General features: G+C 51.6%; 1 protein-coding gene across 5 annotated transcripts in view; it reads left to right on the forward strand.

The window, feature by feature from the left end:
* The window catches only part of Zmiz1 (zinc finger MIZ-type containing 1), a 206056-nt gene that overhangs the window by 109160 nt on the left and 78029 nt on the right, over positions 1-18867 (forward strand). For all 5 annotated transcript variants that reach the window (XM_021182703.2, XM_021182704.2, XM_029468727.1 and 2 more), the window contains exons 4-6: positions 2240-2348; positions 6344-6457; positions 11729-11834. In XM_021182703.2, the coding sequence (XP_021038362.1) occupies positions 2289-2348; positions 6344-6457; positions 11729-11834 (280 nt within the window). In that variant the 5' untranslated portion in view covers positions 2240-2288. The remainder of the gene's footprint in view (positions 1-2239; positions 2349-6343; positions 6458-11728; positions 11835-18867) is intronic.

Consider the following 18867-nt stretch of genomic DNA (forward strand, 5'->3'; position numbering starts at 1 on the left):
GCGCCACCACGCCCGGCTTCTGGTTAAGTCTTATGAAGAGAAGTTTGAACAAGCATAGCAAGCTTAGAAAGGAAAAATATAAAATATATGGTTTGAAGCCAGGCAATGGTGGTGCATGCCTTTAGTCCTAGCACTTGGGAGGCAGAGACAGGCAGATTTCTGAGTTCGTGGCCAGCCTGGTCTACAAAGTGAGTTCCAGGACAGCCAGGGCTATACAGAGAAACCGTCTCGAAAAAAAACATATATGTATGGTTCTAGTATTACCAGGTAACCATACAGTGGTACCAGGAAGTGAAATGGAGCAAAATCCTGTGTTCTAGGAGATTAAGGGAGTGGGACCTTGGGGCAAGATCCTACCCAGCTAAATTTAGATCCAGGCAAGGTGATACACACCTTTAATCTCAGGAGACAGGCTTGCTGATCTCTTCGTTCAAGGTCAATCTGCAGAGCAAGATCCAGGACAGCCAATCTTAGGTAGTGAAGGAGTTGGAGAACAGAAAGCTGGTGATAATGTAATAGTACAAGCAGGTCATGTTCCAGTTCCTGCAAGCAGCAGAACTCTGCAGTTTCAGCCATGTGGCTCTGGCTTTAGAGGGAATAATAGAAGGGACTACTTGGACAATCAGTGCTGGCTAGCTGGAGTTAAGAAATTAGCAGTGGTTAAGAAGAGACCAGCCAGCATCACTGAGGTGAAATCTTCTGGGAAGTGATTTCTGTGAGCACAAAGAAGCTGTGTTCCAGAGAGCCAAGGTTGTACCTCCTGCTGCAGCTGTACTTGCTAATGGGAAAGAGTCACTAAGGTGGTACTGGTTTTGAAAGCATGAAAGGATTATAAAGAGCAGCTGAGGCTTGGCACTGTGAGAGGCCGTGGAAGGCCATTGGTGAAGATGCAGCCTCAGTTCAAGTTGATGGCCCAGGACTGAAATGGTCATGCAAAGGATTTGAGGCTTGGCACCATGAAGAGAACCTATGAGAGGTTATTGGTGAAGTCTAGTTGGAGTGGAACACCTCAGTTTATTGGAGATGTCAGTACCATGGGATCTGTACCAAGAATAGCAGCATTAGTGGAGTGGATCAACCTGAGCTTAGAATGCTACAGAGGGCTGAGCTGAAGAAGTGATGCCAGCCCTTAGGAGGAGCCCAAAAGATCAAGTGGAATCCCAGACACTGAAACAAGAAGCTGTAACATTGAAATTGCCTTGGAGACTCAAAGATGTTAAAAATGCCAGAGCCATGGGATACATGCTGAGGAAAGCTGCTAACAGGGAGTGGAACCAGCCCAGGAGAAAGCAGTTTGTTGCAGTCAACAAAGATGAAAAAGGAGTGGAGATCTGAAGACCGCTTTGACATCAGCCATGGAGATGCAGAGTTTGGAATTTGCCCAGCTGGTTTCCTGCCTTTCTTTGGGGGTTACAGTTAAGTGATTGAATGAATCGCAGAAGAGACCTTGAACTTTGGACTTTTTTTTTGTTTGTTTTTTGTTTTTTTTGTTTTTCGAGACAGGGTTTCTCTGTATAGCCCTGGCTGTCCTGGAACTCACTTTGTAGACCAGGCTGGCCTTGAACTCAGAAATCCACCTGCCTCTGCCTCCCGAGTGCTGGGATTAAAGGCATGCACCACCACGCCCGGCTGAACTTTGGACTTTTAACAATGTTGAGACTGCTATATACTATGAGGACTTTGAAAGCTGGACTAAATGCATTTTGCATTATGTTATGTTTAAGTATGGCCCCCCATAGACTCATGTGTTTGAACAAGTCTATGGGAACCAGGGAGTGAAATGTGATGGTTTGTATATTCTTGGAGTGGCACCATTTGGAGGTGTGGCCTTGTTGGAATACTAATACATACATGGAGTCCTGTTTTTTTGTTTTTTGTTTCTTTTCACTTGAGGTTTCCTCCTCTCGAATGACTTTAGCTTGTGTCAAGTTGACATAAAACTATCCAGGACATCAATGAACATTGAAATGATACAGAAATGATGGACAAGGAGCTGGGTGTCAGAGAGTATTAACATTTGACAGGACTGTGAAAGGAGAGGCAGGACGAGAATGGGAGAAAGAAATACAAGCACAGGCCCCACTTTTACCTTCTTGCTGGAAACCTCTTAAGATAAAGCTGTGCACCCAGGGCCCCTCTGGGGCAAGCCTGCCAATGTGGAAATGGGAGGGTAGCTGGGAAGCTGCGCAGGGTTGTTGGGTGTACCCCACTCATGACACCCTCTTTACTCTCTCCTCAGGCTGGACCACGTTCATGGCTCTCGGGTAGGACCCAGCGAAACGGCCAGAATGAATTCTATGGACAGGCACATCCAGCAGACCAATGACCGTCTGCAGTGCATCAAGCAGGTGGGTGTGGCCAGCTGGCAGGGTAGGTGGGACAGGCAAGGAGTAGGTCTGTGCTGCAGCAGGATGGTCCCTGGGCACCAGCTAACACTAGACTTACACACATATGAATGCCAGCTGCACCTCATTCCCACCCAGCTGTTTGACTTTGGGCCAGTGTCCTGCCTTCTCTGGGAGTTTTGCTTCCATGCTTTGAGTTGCAGTGAGGGTACAGTAGGTGTCTAACACCATGGTCCACCTTCTACCAACTCCATCCCCGGACCGATCCTCTGGGCCCCTGCTCTAGCTGCTTGCTAACAGTAAACAGAAAAGGCCTGGTGTGGTTGGCACACTTCTGTGATCCCAAGCAGTAGGTAGATGGAAGCAGGAAGATCAGGAGTTCAAGATAATCTTCAGCTACACACCGAATTTAAGGCCAGCATGAGCTGCGTGAGGCCCTGGGTCCAAAAGTTACATGAAAGGGAAAGGTTCTGAGAATCGTTACAGAAAAGGAAACTGAGGCACAGAAAGGAAATACTGCTTCCGTGGTGCTAGGGAAACTTTATTTTACAATAAGGGGGGGGGGGTGTTTCCCTGGCTTTCCCACACTCAGAACCCCAGGGGCAGTTCAGCTCCAGCACCCCTGTCATGGGTTGTTGGGAAGTAGGGAACCTCTTACTAGGTACCCCCCGCCCCAGACATGACCAGGACACCCTAGCACCATACAGCCCTTCTCTGCAGCTCTCTTGGCTGGCTGCCCCTCTTCTTTAGCCTCTAGGTGCTGGAAGAACCAAGGCTTCCTCTTCTCAAGGTGAGATTCTCGAGGCTCCTGGTCATCTTGGTGCCATAGGGAGAAACTTGTACTGTGAATCAGTTTATCGTGCCCAGCAAGCTCCCCAGGCCCTAGGCAGCCTTCGGAGCATCAGCATACCCTGAGCCTGAGCTCCGGGGCTTCCTGCTCGCCCAGTAGCCCCACTTATCCTGCTCCCCTCTTGGGCTGAGGCATGAGGATCTCAAAGTCCACAATGTCCTATCCTGGTTCTATCCAGGGTGGGCCGTAGGATTTCGCGTGGGTGCGGAGGAGGGTGAGTGAGTGGATGGATAGACTTACAGCTAAAGAAATAGATGAGTAGGTATGTATAGATGATAGATGAGTAGATGGATGAATGGGTGGCTGGCTGGATAAATTGGCTTCTAGATGAATGGACAGATGGATGAGTGGATGGATAAGGGATAAAGTGATGAATGCTTGAATGGGCAGATGGGCAGGTAGATATATGGATGGATTTGTTCTGGATGGGTAGATAGACACATAGATGAATGTGTCTATGATTCATCCATGTGTCTATCATCCCACAGAAAGACCGGTGGGCAGTTGGATTAATAAAATGAATCCAACACCTCTTGAGAAGCTAGCCCTGGTTGGAGCATTGTTGTGCCCACTTCCTGCCCACACACTCAGCAATCATGGGTATAACTCCAGTCCCCTGAGGAATTGGGGAGAGCAGGGGGAGCTTTCTGATGGGAAATGGGCCATTGGTGTCTAGTACCAGCCATAGGATGGAACCTCTGCCAATGGTTCCAAATGTGTCCCTACTACAGGCTGTTCATTATAACCCTCACCTGGCCCTTTTCCCTCCCTGGGCCACTGGGGTCCCTTGTAAAGTGGCTAGGTGGCTGGCCTCAGTAGGGAAGCTGTCATTAGGATAATCAGATACCCACCCATAACTCCTTTCAGACTTGATCCTGTGCCAGTCTAGAGGCCAGGTGTGCCTATGAAGTTGTTTCTATCTTCTAGACTCTAGAGTCTAGAGATTCATATGAAAAGCAAGGCTCAGCATGGGAAGCACCAGTTGCCAGCAGCTCCATGTGTCCCCGCTCAGTAGTAACAGGCTTCTCCCACACTTCTACACTTGGCCACAGCCCTACACATTCCCCCTACCCCACCCCACCCCCTTCCATTTCACAGATGAGAGCTCTGAGGTTCAGTAATGTCCTTAGGGCTGCATGACTCTGTGGCTGAGGTGGGGTTTGGGCCAGGTGTGCACTTTGTGTGTCATCAAAACACGGTCTCTATGTGCTTAAGCCGTAATGAGGCTGAGACCAGCGATGAGTACAGAGAGAAGGGCCTCAGCTGAGGCCACAGGCAACAGCATTAAGAGGACGCTACTGTTTACCTCCTCTGTGAGATGCATCCCATAATGAACCAGCTGTGAACGGAGAGGAGGCTGGCAAGATGCAGACAGCTTTTGCGCAAATCAGCCCGAACAAGAGCAGGCTTGGGGGATCAGCCTCAGAGGCCACTCAGGAGCTCAGGTCTCCAAAGAGCATTGCTATGGTCACCTGAGAGTAGGTGCGTGTGCGGCTTGCTGGCCATGCTGATTGGTTGTGGCATCACATAAATAAATGAAACACCTGGTTGTCAGGGGAGCGCAAGCCAGAAGGAGCTGCCGAGCTGCAACGCTCCATCAGAGCCCCAGTGCTCCCTGGGGCCTCTGGAAGGCAGATTTAGAAGTGAACACCAGAAGCAGAAGCAAAGCCAAGCAGCCATCCTTCCCCAAGGGCGTGGCTATGTATGCAGCGGCCCCTCCCTGGCTTGGTGATCAAGGAGCTGCAGCTTTAGAGAGTCAAGCAGGAGAGCCGCTGGGCTCCTACAGAGGAGGTGGGGAACCTCTGGGAGGCTGAGACCTAACCCTAACCCTGAGCCCAGGGCAGCTGAGGGTGGAACCACGCCACCTGCCAGGTGCTCTGCCTGGACCACACAAGCCCAGCTGGTCTTGTTTAATTGTCTGACCCCCATGACACAGGCTGTTACTGCTTGCTTGCCCTTTTTTCTCCCTGTCTCTTCTCCGTGGAGAGGGGGGTTCTTTTTGAGCTCACTTGCTTCTCGCCGCAAGCGTTTCCATGCATGAACCATACTCTGATAAGCACAAGGAACCAAAATTCCCATGACCACATGGGAGTCTCCCAACCCCATTTTACAGATGGATGACTGAGGATGGGAGAGGTGAAAGGACCATCCTAGATTAATAAGGGGCATAGGCAGAGTGAGTGACCCCAGAACCCTAACCCCAGAAGGGCTCCCACAGCTTCATTCTGGGGCGCCAACCCCAAGAACCCACTCTGCCCTGGCTGTGAATTGACTCATGCCACAGGGGAGTTACAGGGCCCATCTAGGCCAGTGAGATCCTGCTATCCTACCAATACCAAGGGGCTTGGAGCTGCTAGCATCCTGTATGCATGAATCTGGTTTCTATGTGATAATCTCTGGGCTCATACCTACCACTAGGCCAAATCACAGCTATGGCTCTAACTTGCCCCATGGCCCTGGTCTTCTCTCTCCTGGTCCCAGTGCCAGATGACAAGGACCCAGGAAGCTGAGGGTCCATATAAAGGATGAAGTGAGATCTCTTCAACTCCTCCTTGCTGGCAGCCTGGGGCCTCAAGTATCTCTGAAAGCCCCAGGATTCTGACTTTCCTATGTGTGAGGCAGGAGGAAGGGGCTCCAAAAGGGCTCAGATCAAGGCCCTGAAGAGCTGGAGGAGCTTTGAAGCTAAGAACACTAAGCCACACACACCATACAATAGACAGCATGATGATCCAGATACTGTAGACCACGTCTCCCTTCCCACACACACAGGGAGGACCTGAGCTGGAGTAAAGAGGGGGTGGGTTGTTAGGAAGACACCGCCACAGCCTGCTGGCCTCAAGTATAAAGACTGGTACCACCTTCTAAAACCCCCCTGGGACCCCTCCCCAGCTACCTGCATCCACAGAGCACTTGGATGCCTGATGGCTCTGGCCTTTACGAGCCCTGATTCTCATCCCTGAAATAGGTTCGCTGGTCTCATCTGCTGCCATGGGCCAGGTGTTGCATAGAGGGTGTGTGAGAAAGCTGGAGAATCCCACCTGCCTTTGCCCCTTCTTTCTGTGTGTCTCCTTCCTGGCTAGTCCTGTGCTCCTCTGTTCCCTGACCTCTTCTTGCAGCCTCAAGTCTTTCTCTTTTTTTTCCTCCACAGCACTTACAGAACCCCGCCAACTTCCACAATGCTGCTACAGAGCTGCTGGATTGGTGTGGAGACCCTCGAGCCTTCCAGAGGCCCTTTGAGCAGAGCCTCATGGGCTGCCTGACGGTGAGTCTTCACCTCCCCTTCATAGCACACTGGGAAGCATGGCCCTGGGATCAGAAGTCCTGCCCACATACCTTTCTGTGGGCCCCAAATGCTGGGGGAATAGCTGCCCATGCTGCAAGCTGGCCCTGCAGCTGCACACAACCCCACTGCCAGGTCTGATATGGAGACAGTCTTTATGGGATGTGTGGCTTCCTCACACTTGAGAAGCACACAATGGGAACCAGTGCTCCCTCAGAGGCAGGGGAGCTTGAAGGACTCAGCCTTTTCCCACAGTCATTTATTCCTTTTATGGGCTGAGCATTTATTGAGCTTCACTCTGGTTGTCTGTCTGTCCACTCAAGAGCAGCTATAGACCTTGATTGATTCCCTCATTTATCACGTTTATCTGCCCAGTCCTAGATGCCCCAAGATAAAAAAACCTTTCTTAAGCTTGATTTCTTAGTAAGGGGCAGCAATGTGGAGGAATGTCTGAGAATAACAGTACAGGTGACAGGAGTGGGGTGTGGCTCTTTGCCAGCTGGGAGGTGGGGCTAGTTATGTAAAACCACGTCTACATATGACACAACTTACCAGGTTGCTGAGCACAGCCAGAGTATCCCTGGGCCACAAAGCAGCGTGTGCAAAGGCCCCTGGTGTCCAGAGAACTGGCTAGGGTTCTAGGATCCAGACTAGGCAGGATATTGAACCTGCCCAAACTTGAGGCTAGAAAGAACCTGGGAGTCTTCTGTAACTTTTAAGTGTCCCCCAGCCATGTGGCCTGCATTAGGACAGTTCCTCAGAAGGCCTATAGTAGGCTTAGAAGGGAGTGTGAATCACACTGTGTGGAGCGTGCGTGTCCTGAGTGTGGAATGTAGGCTGGAGATGCAGGGCCAGGCAGGAATGGTTATCTCCTAAGGTGCTCCAGACAGGAGGGGGACAAAGATCTGAGCTTAGCTCTAGCTTAGAAGAGGAGACATGATGACCACATTAGGCTATCTTGTTCTGAGAAAGGCTGAAATGCTTGTGGCATGTGCCTCTTTCCAGAATCCACCTGTCCTTCGAGCTGCCTATTTTACAGAGGAAGACACAAAGATTCAGAACTGACTGCTATGCCACCCAGTCTTAAAAGCATCCTGGTCTCTAGCTGAGGGCCATGTGAACCTAAAGGGGAGGGGGTATCCCAATCCATCTAAAACATGGCACAGACCCCCCTAGGGTTCGTCTATCAGAAGCTGGCCCCATCTGTCTCACTCAAGCCACCTGCATGGCCCTGTCTTCCTTATCCTTCGGCCCCCAAGCTCCCCTCTCCACCCAGCTGTCTAATCCTCTTTGCAGGATCTGGGCCCAGCCTAAGCCCCATGGAGAGGGCCAGATGTTGCCCAGGCCACAGTTCCCACCCCAGTTTCCTGTAACAGTAGTGGGAAGAGGGGCTGGGGCCATGCACAGGATGTTGCTAAACAAACTAATATGCTACTCCAGCATACTGCCCCAGGCTTGGCCCTGCCTGCATCATGCACTCAAGGGGGACCCTGGCCCTGGCCACCCTGGATGGACCAGGGGCTAGTCCTGTCTTGCTTGTCGTTCATTTAGTCGTTCCGCAGACATTTACCTAGTCCCTGCTGTGGGCCACCACAGTAGCCATGAAACACAATAGGAACTCAGAAGGCCTTGTTAGGAGAACAGAGCCAAGGTGTGAGCTGGAAGGGACAGGTTCTGGTGGCAAAGAAGCAGGAGACTGGGAGTTGTGCCCAAGTGCAAAGTAGTTGTGGGACTCTGTCCTGCAAGTGAACAGCAGTGCAGGGCTTTGTGTATGTGTTGGGTTGGGGGGGGATGGGGTTCCATCCTGAGTGTAAGCAGCAATCCAGGCTTCCTGCAGAAGGGACCCCGCAGGAGGACCCCTTGAGATGTTCCTGAGTAGAGATGTGTCTTTCCAGGCAGAGGACACTGTGGACAGAGGTTGTGTCCGTTCCCTGGAGCTCTTCACCACCTCCCTGTGGTGAAGCAGTGCTCACCCCTGCCCTCCAGCCTACCTCACAACCAAAGGGAGTCTTTGAAAGCCCCTCTGCTACCCCCACAAACTGCCGCAGCTGCACAGGCCTGCGAGCCCAGGAGAGCCTGCTGCTGCAGGAGGGAATTGGAGAGAGGAAGGTCACAGAAGTTGACCTGGGCATCCAATCTGTTTTTCAGGGCTCCATCTTCACGGTCTCTAGAGAAGAACCTTCCAGGTAGGCAGGGTAGGAAGTTATTATCTTTACCTCAGTGCTTCCTGCAGGAAGAGATGACTGCAGGGCAGAGAGGCTAAGCCCTCCCCAGCACACACATACGCACACACATACACACACACACACACACACACACTGCAGACTTGGGTCCCTCGCTAGCCTTGGGTAGCTAAGCCTGCAGGTTGACACAGTTCCCTCGGTGACCTCTGGTAGCTAGTTCTAAATTCCTCCAGATCGGCTTACTTTGAGGATATAAATTAAAAACCACTCAGCTGCAGAGAACAAATGGACGTGGAGGGTTTTGTTGTTGTTGTAGTTGTTGGTTTGGTTTTGATTTTTAGGTTTTTTGGTTTGGTTTGGTTTGTGTTTGTTTGTTTGTTTTGCCACCAACTTCTAAGCTGCCCAGAGTCAATTCAAATATGAGTCTCTGAGCTATTGGCCACCTCAGTCAACCCCTGGAGGCCTGTCTGGACTCACTCCAATCCCCTAGTCATAAGAACATTTGTCCCCATTTCACAGGTGAAGGAACTGAGGCCCAGGGAGTAGGTAGTCACTTGAGAGGACTGTGAGGGGCACATGCACACTCCAGATTCATCCCTAACTTCAGAGATGCAGTGGCTGCTGCAGCACCCTGTGATCCTGTAGGCAAGTCTTGTCTCTGGGACAATAGTTTCACCTTCTGAAGTATTGAAACTAAACATCCTGCCAGACGCCCCTCTTAACATCTAGGTTCCTGCCAGCCAGGCCTAGAAGGACGGCCTTAGATGTGCTGGTTTCTAGCATGTATTCAGTCTAGGCCAACTACAGGACCCTGGGATACAACAGGCCTCTCTTGAGATATAATCTGCCCATTTTACCAATATACCTTACCAGTGGCCAAAAGGACCTTATGAGACCTTCATGGGGGCTCAGACTCTGCCAAGGGCTAGGCAGCACGTGAAGCTGTGTAGTGTCACATGCTCTGGCTTGCTTGCTCTGTCATATCTTTGCGGTATGATCTTGAGCAAAGCCCCTTTCTTTCAGCAACAAAAGACAACTGGAGCCCAAAGCATGCCAGACTTGGCCACAGCAGACCTACTGTTTCTTGGGCCTGAAGTCCTTATGCTCCCTCTATTCCTGACCCCGGGCCTCTCTTGCTCAACTCAGCTAGAATTGGTTTTCTAAACCAGAGCAACAAGACTGGCCAGTATCAGACCAGGCACAAAACCTTTGCCTTGCTTCCCTGACCCAAGGCCTCCCTAGAGGTGGAGAGCTATGGCTTTAACCCTTGGTTAGAGACACATACTGCACTCTTGTCCCCTGGGAACTACTGACAAGTGTTCCCAGCGTAAACCTTAGCATTGCACCAGTCAGACACAGTGACCCTATGGCTGAGCTCCCGGATGCTTCGAAACGGAAAACACCACCGAAGGCAGCATCGAAGCTGCAGCTCAGAAAGTCCAGAACCTTCCCCACTCCCCTGAGTCCCTGACTAGAAACTTGGAAACCGCCACAGGCCAGATCGTATTAGGGATCAAGGCTGAGGCAGATGGTAAGGAAGCTCCATTCTACTGGGTTAAAGACTTGGGAGCAAACAGAGCCAGGGAGCCCGTGGGAAAGAGTCTGGGGAGCATGGAAGGATTCTGTTTGCATCTGAAACCCAGAAAACATCCCCAGGTGAGATTAGCTGCTTCCTCCCATCCCAGCTGGCTTTGGGTCTGCAGGGGTTTTCCAGGACAGGGGTCCAGAGCTCTGGTCTGGCAGGTACTGGGAAAGGACACTCTGCTAGCTCCTCCCTCATTCTGTTACACTCCTGACCTTCTGTGTCACTTCAATTAAAGAGAGGAGATGGAGCCAGGCATGGTGGTACATCTGCAGTCTCAGCACTCGAGAGGATCACAAGTTGGAAAGCCAGACTGGGCTACACAGTGGTGCCCTTCCAAAGAGAGAGAACAGGATGCAGGGAGAGGAAAAGGAGAGCTGGCCTCACAGGCTTGGTTGAAAGGATTCTCCCTTTTCGTCATAGAACCCTGTGGTGAGCCCTCCCCCACCCTAAGTGGGATGCTATTGTGATGGCCCTGGATGCCAGGCTAAACCCTCTGCAGCCTGAGGCCCCTCAACAGCATCCAAGTAGGGCAGAGCCCAGAGGCTTGAGGGTTCAGCCTCCCTTCCTCAGCAGCTGGAAGGGAGCAGCCTCCCACTCAGCCATGGCTTCCCCAGCTGCTCTCCTGGGTGAGTGCATTTTCTAAGCTCCTCCCTCCTTAACAAGGAAGCATTGTCTGGCCATTGTTAATGAGATGGGAGTACAGACCTGGTCACCCAGGGATAGATCTGCTTGGGACAGAATCAGATGCAGGAGCCTCCCAGGCCTCTCTTTGGTCCTTGGGGCAACGCAGCTCCACACAGTACCCCAACAAGGCACCTATCTCTCCATTTGGGTAAGATTTAGGGGCTTACTCTAAGGACTTAGTGCCGAGTCAGACCCCAGGCTGAGCTCCAGAATACAGGGTTCTGCATTTCTAGGCTGAGGTGTGATAATCTACAGAACCGAGTGGCCACTTGGTCCAGGGGCCTTTGACATTCTATAGGCAACTCTGTCTGTAAACTATTGGAAGAGCAGCAAACCCCAAGACTCTGCTTCTCAGGGTATGGCTGTTGATGCAGGATAGTAGGGGATGCAGGACATCTCCAGGAGATAGCCCAAAATGTGCTGGTGCCTGGGAGCAGCACAGATAGTGAGTACCTGCAGAGGTAGGAACAGAAGTCCAGACATAGTGGCGGGAGGCTGAGGGAAGCGAAGCATCCTGGGACTAGGACTCAGGAGGTAAGGTGAGCAGCTATGGGGTGATGCAAGCACCTAGCTGGAGCCACTCTAGCGAAGGTGGTACTACATCTCAAGCTAATGCCTAGCTAGGTCATCATTCAAGCCATTCAAAGAGACATACTAGAGTCTTAACTCCAACTGGCCTTTGACCCCTGCCGTAGACTGGCGCCTTCGCCTACTTCATTATTGCTGTGGATGTGTGTACCTACTCAGGCTCAGCTCTGAGGGAATGGTAACTCACCCTGGATTTCTTCTTCCTGCTGTCAGGTTGTCAGCCGTGTGGCTGCCCAACAAGGGTTTGACCTGGACCTGGGCTACAGACTCTTGGCTGTGTGCGCTGCAAATCGAGACAAGTTCACCCCCAAGTCTGCTGGTAAGTACCAACCTGTCTGGGGATTGACAGGTGGATGCAGAAGGTGGGAAGGGCCTTGTTTGGTCTGGGGCGGTGCGAGCCTCCAAGGGTGATCGGCTCTATGGCTTACAGATAGGGCTCAGCCCTGGGTGTCTCCCAGCAGAGGGACAACACTCAGATTTGTTACACCCCAGCACAGGCACTGACCTGAAGGCAGGTCAAACGTCTTCACATGCCATCACTGCTGTAGGCACTTGGCGAATGCCTAGTGTTATCTATCCAATTGCACCAGTGAGGACAGTGAGGTTTAGGGAAGCAGAAGAGGTTTTCCTGGTCATGAAGTTATACATAGTCAGGTCAGTATTGCAGAGTTAGCATGCACAGTGATCCTTACCCACCATTCACTCATTCATTCATTCATTCATTTAAAACCCACTCAAAACCAAAACAGAACCTGTCAATCTAGCATCTCTTAAAAAACGTCTTCTGCAAAACATTGTCTATTGAGACATGGCCACAGCAAGGGGCTCCTTGAGTCCATGTTGACAGAGGTCTGGGAAGGTGCTAGCCTGCATTCTGTTTGGAAGGGAACACATTAGAGTTACTGGGATTTGGGGGCAACCTGGGCAAAAAAAGATGGACTCCCGTCTCAATTTTTTCTGTTTGTTTGCTTTCTAAATGATCCACTTTTACACCTGCCCCATAAATATGTGCAGACAGTGGATCCATTTGGATTTTAAAAAACAGAGACAACTGACTGTTGGGAGTGCCCTTGCTAGCTGTGATCTCTAGGCCTCGGTTTGACTTCCTTGGGAAAGTAGGAATAGTGAGACTTGCCTTGCAGGGGTCGTGGTAAGTTCTAGAAACATGTAAAGCATGGAGAGTGGGTCAGGACGATACTAACACTCTTTATTGATTCGGACTAAGTGGACAGATGACTGTAATGTGTGTGTGTGGGGGGGGGGGTGCACGTGCATGCACATGGAGACGTACACTCATGTTGAAGTGTCTGCAGGTTCAGGCCGTGCTCAGTGCTGTGAAGGAAGGCTCAGAGCAGGTTGGGTCAAGGGAAGCTTCCCAAAGTTGAGCAAGAGTTGAATGTGTGACAATTCCTTCACAGGTGAAAGGAGCACTCTGTGCAAAGGTCCTTGAGTGGGACGAGGACAGGGCTTTGTGTCAGAATGAAAACAAGGACAGTGGTTCTGAAACCTAGCGGCAAGAGCACAGAGCCAGAGGGAGGCTGCTGAAGCCGACAGCAGCTGAACCATGTAGGCCCTGCCTTAAAGGCTGTGTTCTCTGTCCTGAAGGTAATGGGAACATGGCTAAAATTCTAGGCTATGACATCCCATTTCTGCTAGCACAAAGTATAACTTTATAGGCCAGAGATCAGTGTGGACATAGGGGCCAGTGTCATATCTCTAAGGAGACCACTGGGGCATGGCATAGTGGTAAGATGCTTGTCTGTCTAGTGTCTTTGCTGCTTTTTATTGCTGTGATAAACTTCCATGATCCAAAGCAACGTGGAGAGTAAAGGATTTATTTCCATCTACAGATAACCCTATGCCATCGGGAAGGAAAGTCAGGGCTGACTCAAGGCAGAAACCTGGAGGCAGGAACTGAAGCAAAGACCATGGAATAATGCTACTTATTGGCTTGCTTCTCATGGCTTGCTCAGTTGGTTTATTTATGCAATCCAGGACCACCTGCCTGGGGTTGGCACCACCCACAGTGACTTGGGCCCTCCCACATCAGTCATTAGTCAGGAAAATGTCCCGCACACTTGCCAGAGGCCAATCTGATGGAGGCATAGTCTCAAGTGCAGTTCTGTCTTCTCAGATGACCCCACCTATGTCAAGTTGATAGAAGACTAACCAGAGCACCTAGCATCTATGAGACCCTGGGTTCCATCTCCCTCATACAGATATAGATAATTGGGTAGATAGGTAGATAGGTGGATGGATGGATGGATGGATAGATAGATGGATGGATGGAAGAATAGGTGGATGGATGGATGCATGGATGGATGAATGATTGATAGATGAGTAGATAGATAGGTAGATAATAGGCAAAGTCAAGAAAGATCATGTAGGCAAAGAGAGACAAGGCCAATGGGAGAATGGGCATCCTGGAAGCCAGAAGTGGTCCTTGGTACAGGGACTCATGCCCTGTGAAACCTGACCTCTGGGTCTCTTAAACAAACCCCTCTCCCAATGGCTCATACAATAGTCTATAAAGTGCAGTAAACCTCAGCTTTGTGAGACACAGGATATCATCTACATTTACGGATGAGGCCACTGAAGTTCAGAAAAGTCCTGGGGGTTGTCTGCAGTCACACAGCTAACAAACGACCCAGCTGGAACTGGGACTGCAGCCTCCTCTGAGGGCTTTGCCTGCTCCATCTCAGCTGACTCCTGTCTAGGATCCAAGCATCCTCTTGCCTGGCCTGGCAGCAGGATGCTGCACTTTCCAAGAGTCATTTCAGCATTATGATTCTGACACTCAGGTTTGTTCTCCCTCTGTCTGCGTCACAGCTGGTTAAGGTCACAGTTCACAGCACCCCTTCCCGTGCTGGGCCTACGGCAAAGTGTCATCCGTGTGTTCCTTTGTCAGCTGGTAAGGCAGCATGCCTGTGCCTTGGCAGAAGTGGAATGTCCCCTTGTTAGGAGGCAGACCTGTCAGACCCAACAGTCCTGACTTGCCAGCTTCCCTAGGTGTGTCTTCGAGAAGTAAGGGCATCCCTGCTTGATAGGCTGCAGGCTCTCAGCTGGTTTCTTTCAAGGGATGAGGGGCTTGCTGGGGCCAAGGTTGATCTCTCAGCCACCTTGCCTGGCTCAGACCTGTGGTTGGAGGCTTGCAGTCCTGTTGCACAGATGCCTCTGGGAACTCTAGAGGGCTGGCTCTCTCAGTGTGGGCTAAGAAAGATGCCCAAGTGGTACTTGACATGGTGGACATCAGCACATGCCACTTTCCAGCCGTCATTCTCCGTGTGTCTGTCCTCAACACATCTCCTGATCCCTCCTTTCTGCCCAAAATGCACATCACTCCCATTTAGCTCTGTGAATAAGTGAGTCCATGACCAGATGTAACCTGCCCTTCTGGTGCACATGGCTCTCCTAAGTCTCCCAAGATGCCTTGGTCCTGGCACTCTGTGCTCAGAGACTATGGCACCCCAGCTGCTCTCCCCCCCCGCCCCCCGTCTGCCCCATTTGCCTAGGCTCCACTTTGTCTAGTTGCCTGTGCAGTGTCGCTGTCCTTCCTCCCTAAGGGCCTCTGCTGACTGTCCCTTCCTCATTATTCTTGGCCATATCTATCTTCCTTGACTTTCTGTGACTTTCTGAGTTTCCTTGCCTCTCAGACTTTAACCCCACACTGGGTATATGTGGCTCTACATGTGTATGGCTGTGCATGCATGTGTGTCTTTATGTGAAGTATGTGCGTCGCATGGCTGTGTATCGTGCGTGTGTGCATTGTGAGTGTGGAGTGCTGTAAGTGTGTTCAAGGCCATCTCCCTGTGTATTCATGCCTGGTATTTCTGGCTGTGTGGGTATGTACATGGTCTGTGTGTGGCTGTATGTCATGCATGTGTACATTGTATTATGTGTGTATGTATGTATGTATGTATGTATGTATGTATGTATGTAATGTGTATATGTATGTATATATGTGTGTTTGCATGTTCATATGTGTTCATGCCTGGTATGTCTGACTGTATGGGTATGTGTGTACAAGGTCTGCATCTCTGTGTGTGTGCTGTATGTCATGCACGTGTACATTGTCTGTCTGTCTGTCTGTCTGTTTGCATACTCGTGTATGCTCATGCCTGGTATGTCTGGCTGTGTTGAGTATGAACACATGTACCTGAGGAGTCCTTCTGTGATAGTGGAGGGGTTTCAATGCACAGAGACCTATAGGTGTTCACAGCTGTGTGTGGGTTCTGGGGGTGGTGTATGACTGTAACTGAATGGCTGAGCAGTGTGTGCACGCGCGACTGGCTGCATCTATGGGCGCCTCTCCCACCCTTCTGCCTTCTGTCTCGCCTGTCAGGAGGCCAGGCTGGGGCCTGAGAAGGCCGTGCAATGAGATCATGCTGTGAGGGGAGATGCTTTGTCAAGAATGCTGCCAGAGAGTTGGGCTGTGTGCGTGGTTGTGGCAGCGAGCAGGGTGGTGACGGTGAGCAGGCTCAGACCTGGGGGCAGCACTGTATGGCACGAAAATGAGAGAGACAGACGGAATGCAGAGCCGAGCACAGCCCAGACACTACAGCAAGCAGCCCGGGCAGCCGCCTCCACGTGGGGCCCTCTGGTGCCCAGCCCCCAACTCTTTGTTCTGCTGCAGCCTTTAGCCTCTGCGCACACGGGAGCAGGAGCACGCATGCGCACATGCACTTGCATCCTCATCTTGAGGCTCCTGAGGGGCCCGCTGCACCCTCCCACCCCCCCCCTTCCTAGCATAGAAGGTCACCTGCCCAGCCCCCAGCACCTGACACATCCCAGGCTCTCCTCCAAGGCTATAGCAATGCCCACCAGCCCCCTCCACCACCGCATGTCAGCCCAGAGTAACTTGGCAGGCTGTACTGTAATGTCAGCCTCTTGGGCGCTCACTCAGTGGTTCGGCCTTCTGTTCAGCCTACATGGGAGCGAGTACCAGGCAGTCGCCATGTCCGAGGGTCCCCAAGAGTCGCCTGCATGCCTCTGCTGGTGTCTATGCTTGAATAGATCTATGTAGCCTCAGCTGACCCTCTGAGCAGCCAGCACATGTTGAAATAGCAGAATAGAGAATGTCAGAGCCCAGAAGGTAAGCAGCCCAGGGACCAAAGGAAAGGAAGATGCGCCCCAAGCTATCCATAGTGGGGCTGGGGCACAGGTGGGGGTGCCAGCTGCTTTTTTTTTTCTCCCTGGCATAGCCAATGCTTGGATGCTTGGGTGATTTAAAGGGGCTATTGGCAGAATGGAAGTATAGGCACCCAGCTACTGTGGGAGGCATCAAGAATACCCAGGCCACCCTGGCAGGCGCCAGCAAGCTTTTGGAGAAGGGACCACAGCAGGCAGAGGAATGATTCAAGTGGGGACAGGCAGAGGGTGTTTGCCAATCCGAACACAGCCAGGCTGCCCAGAGCTGGCTGTGGACACAGGACTGCCCCATGGTTTTAGGACATGCCTGTTAGATATGCGCACTTACTCTTCGTGGAGTAGCACCATCACGCAGATGTTCTGCTTCCTTTGAATGGAAACCTTGGGTCTGCATCCCAAGATGGGTAAAGTCTACTGGGTTCCCCCTTAGGGACAAGTGATGTGCCTAACCTGCTGTCTTAGCTCTGCGGCCTGGCACTGTGGGCATACCCATATCTGACCTCTGTTCTAAGTACACCTTCCAGCACAGCAGCCCAGGTCCCAGAACGGGAGTGGAAATAATGTCACTTGCTGGCTTTAAGTCCCCAGATGCATGCCTGCTCTGTTTCCCTAATGAGTCATGTGCCTGTCAGATGTCAGCTGGTCTTAGTGGAGACACTGAGACATGCCTGGCCTCTCTCTGCCTGTGATCTGTGGAAGAGGCTCTTAGGAGATACTGGGTCTCACTCTAGAGCTCTCAGTTCAGGGATAGGGGCTGCAATGGGGCCTTTTACGGCACTAGTGCGGCAGCCCCATAGTTAATTTGTCGTGGGGCTGGGATGGGACGAAGGCACCCAAAACCAGTCAGGTCATTTCAACTTCTACCAGCCAGGGCTCCTTACACCAGGAAAGGCAGGTCATATACCAGTGTCCCATTGCCGTGGAAAACGAGATTTTTTTTTTGCACTCACCAAGCTGCATGGTGACTCTGAGACACCTCCGGGGTGGACAGCACTTCTGGTCTCTCATAGTGTCGTGGCTGCTACCTCTACCTTCACCCTCCCCCATAGCCTTTCTCCACCCTCTCTGCCTCTGCCCACCCCAACCCAGCACTCAGCTGCCTTCCCTTCAGCATGGAGGACAAATAGCCCCATTCAGGGGCACCCGCCAGAGCTGTCTCTCTAAGACAAAGCTGTGTGCAGCTCCCCGTGAAAAACGGCTCTCGGCCGCCCAGTGAGCAGGCAGGATTGGTGGGTGCAGATTGCAGGGGATTTGTTAGCGGCTGCCAGTTTCCCCAGAGATAGCAGGAAGGCAAGGCCTTGTCCTTGAAACACCAGCCCGCCTGGCAGGCTGGGGCACCTTCTCAAGGCCAGGAACAGACTTCCTCCTGGACACCACCCCCACCCCCATGTGAACTCTGCAGAGCTGGACTGTGGGGGAGGGCTTGGCTTCCTTCCTTCTGCAGGGCCTTCTGCCCCTCCCAGGCCAGATCCCATGGAAATGGCTCTGGATTTTACTGCCAGCCTGTGGGAACTGACTAACCATCAGATATGTGTCGTGGCCAAAACCTGTGTTCTCTGTGCCATGGGAGAGGTCACTGGGGCTCTGTTGTTAGCACACCCATTTACAGAGGAGGAAACCGAGGCTCTGAGAGGGACAGACAGACTCCAGCCCTATGGTTCTCAGTGCTAGTGACAGAATTTGCTTGCAAGCGCGTCCAATTTGGGCCCCAGGAAGCTATCCCTCCTCCTGAGTGACCCAGGAAGACTGGTTTTCCCAACTCCCATCTCGCTGAGGCCGTGGGCTCCTGTAACCTTGCTCTGCTCTTCAACAAAGAGGACCAGTGGGAGGAAATTTGTGGGCCCAGCATTCCCAGGCTAAGGAATTGGGGGGAGGGCACTTGGATGATCCCCAGGGTATTCAAACCTCACTTTGGAGAAGAGGCAGGGCTGTGTTAGAAAGCAGGCAGATGTGGGAAGAGCATTGCACTCAGGGAAAGGGCTGAGTTTCTCCATGGCCACAGTGGCCACTAAAAACAAGGGCCATGTGGGAATGCCTAGGATGTCGTCAGGTTAACCTTTTAAAAACACCAACCAGCTTCCCAAGGAAGAGCATACCGAATGGCCGTCCAACACTAAGTGGTCAGCCCTCAAAACATCTGTATAAGTAGCACTAGAAAGACTGAGCAGATTGTTTTTATTTATTTAGGAATGTGTGTGTGTGTG

Source organism: Mus caroli, chromosome 14 (genome assembly GCF_900094665.2).
Source record: "Mus caroli chromosome 14, CAROLI_EIJ_v1.1, whole genome shotgun sequence".
Lineage (NCBI taxonomy): Eukaryota > Metazoa > Chordata > Mammalia > Rodentia > Muridae > Mus > Mus caroli.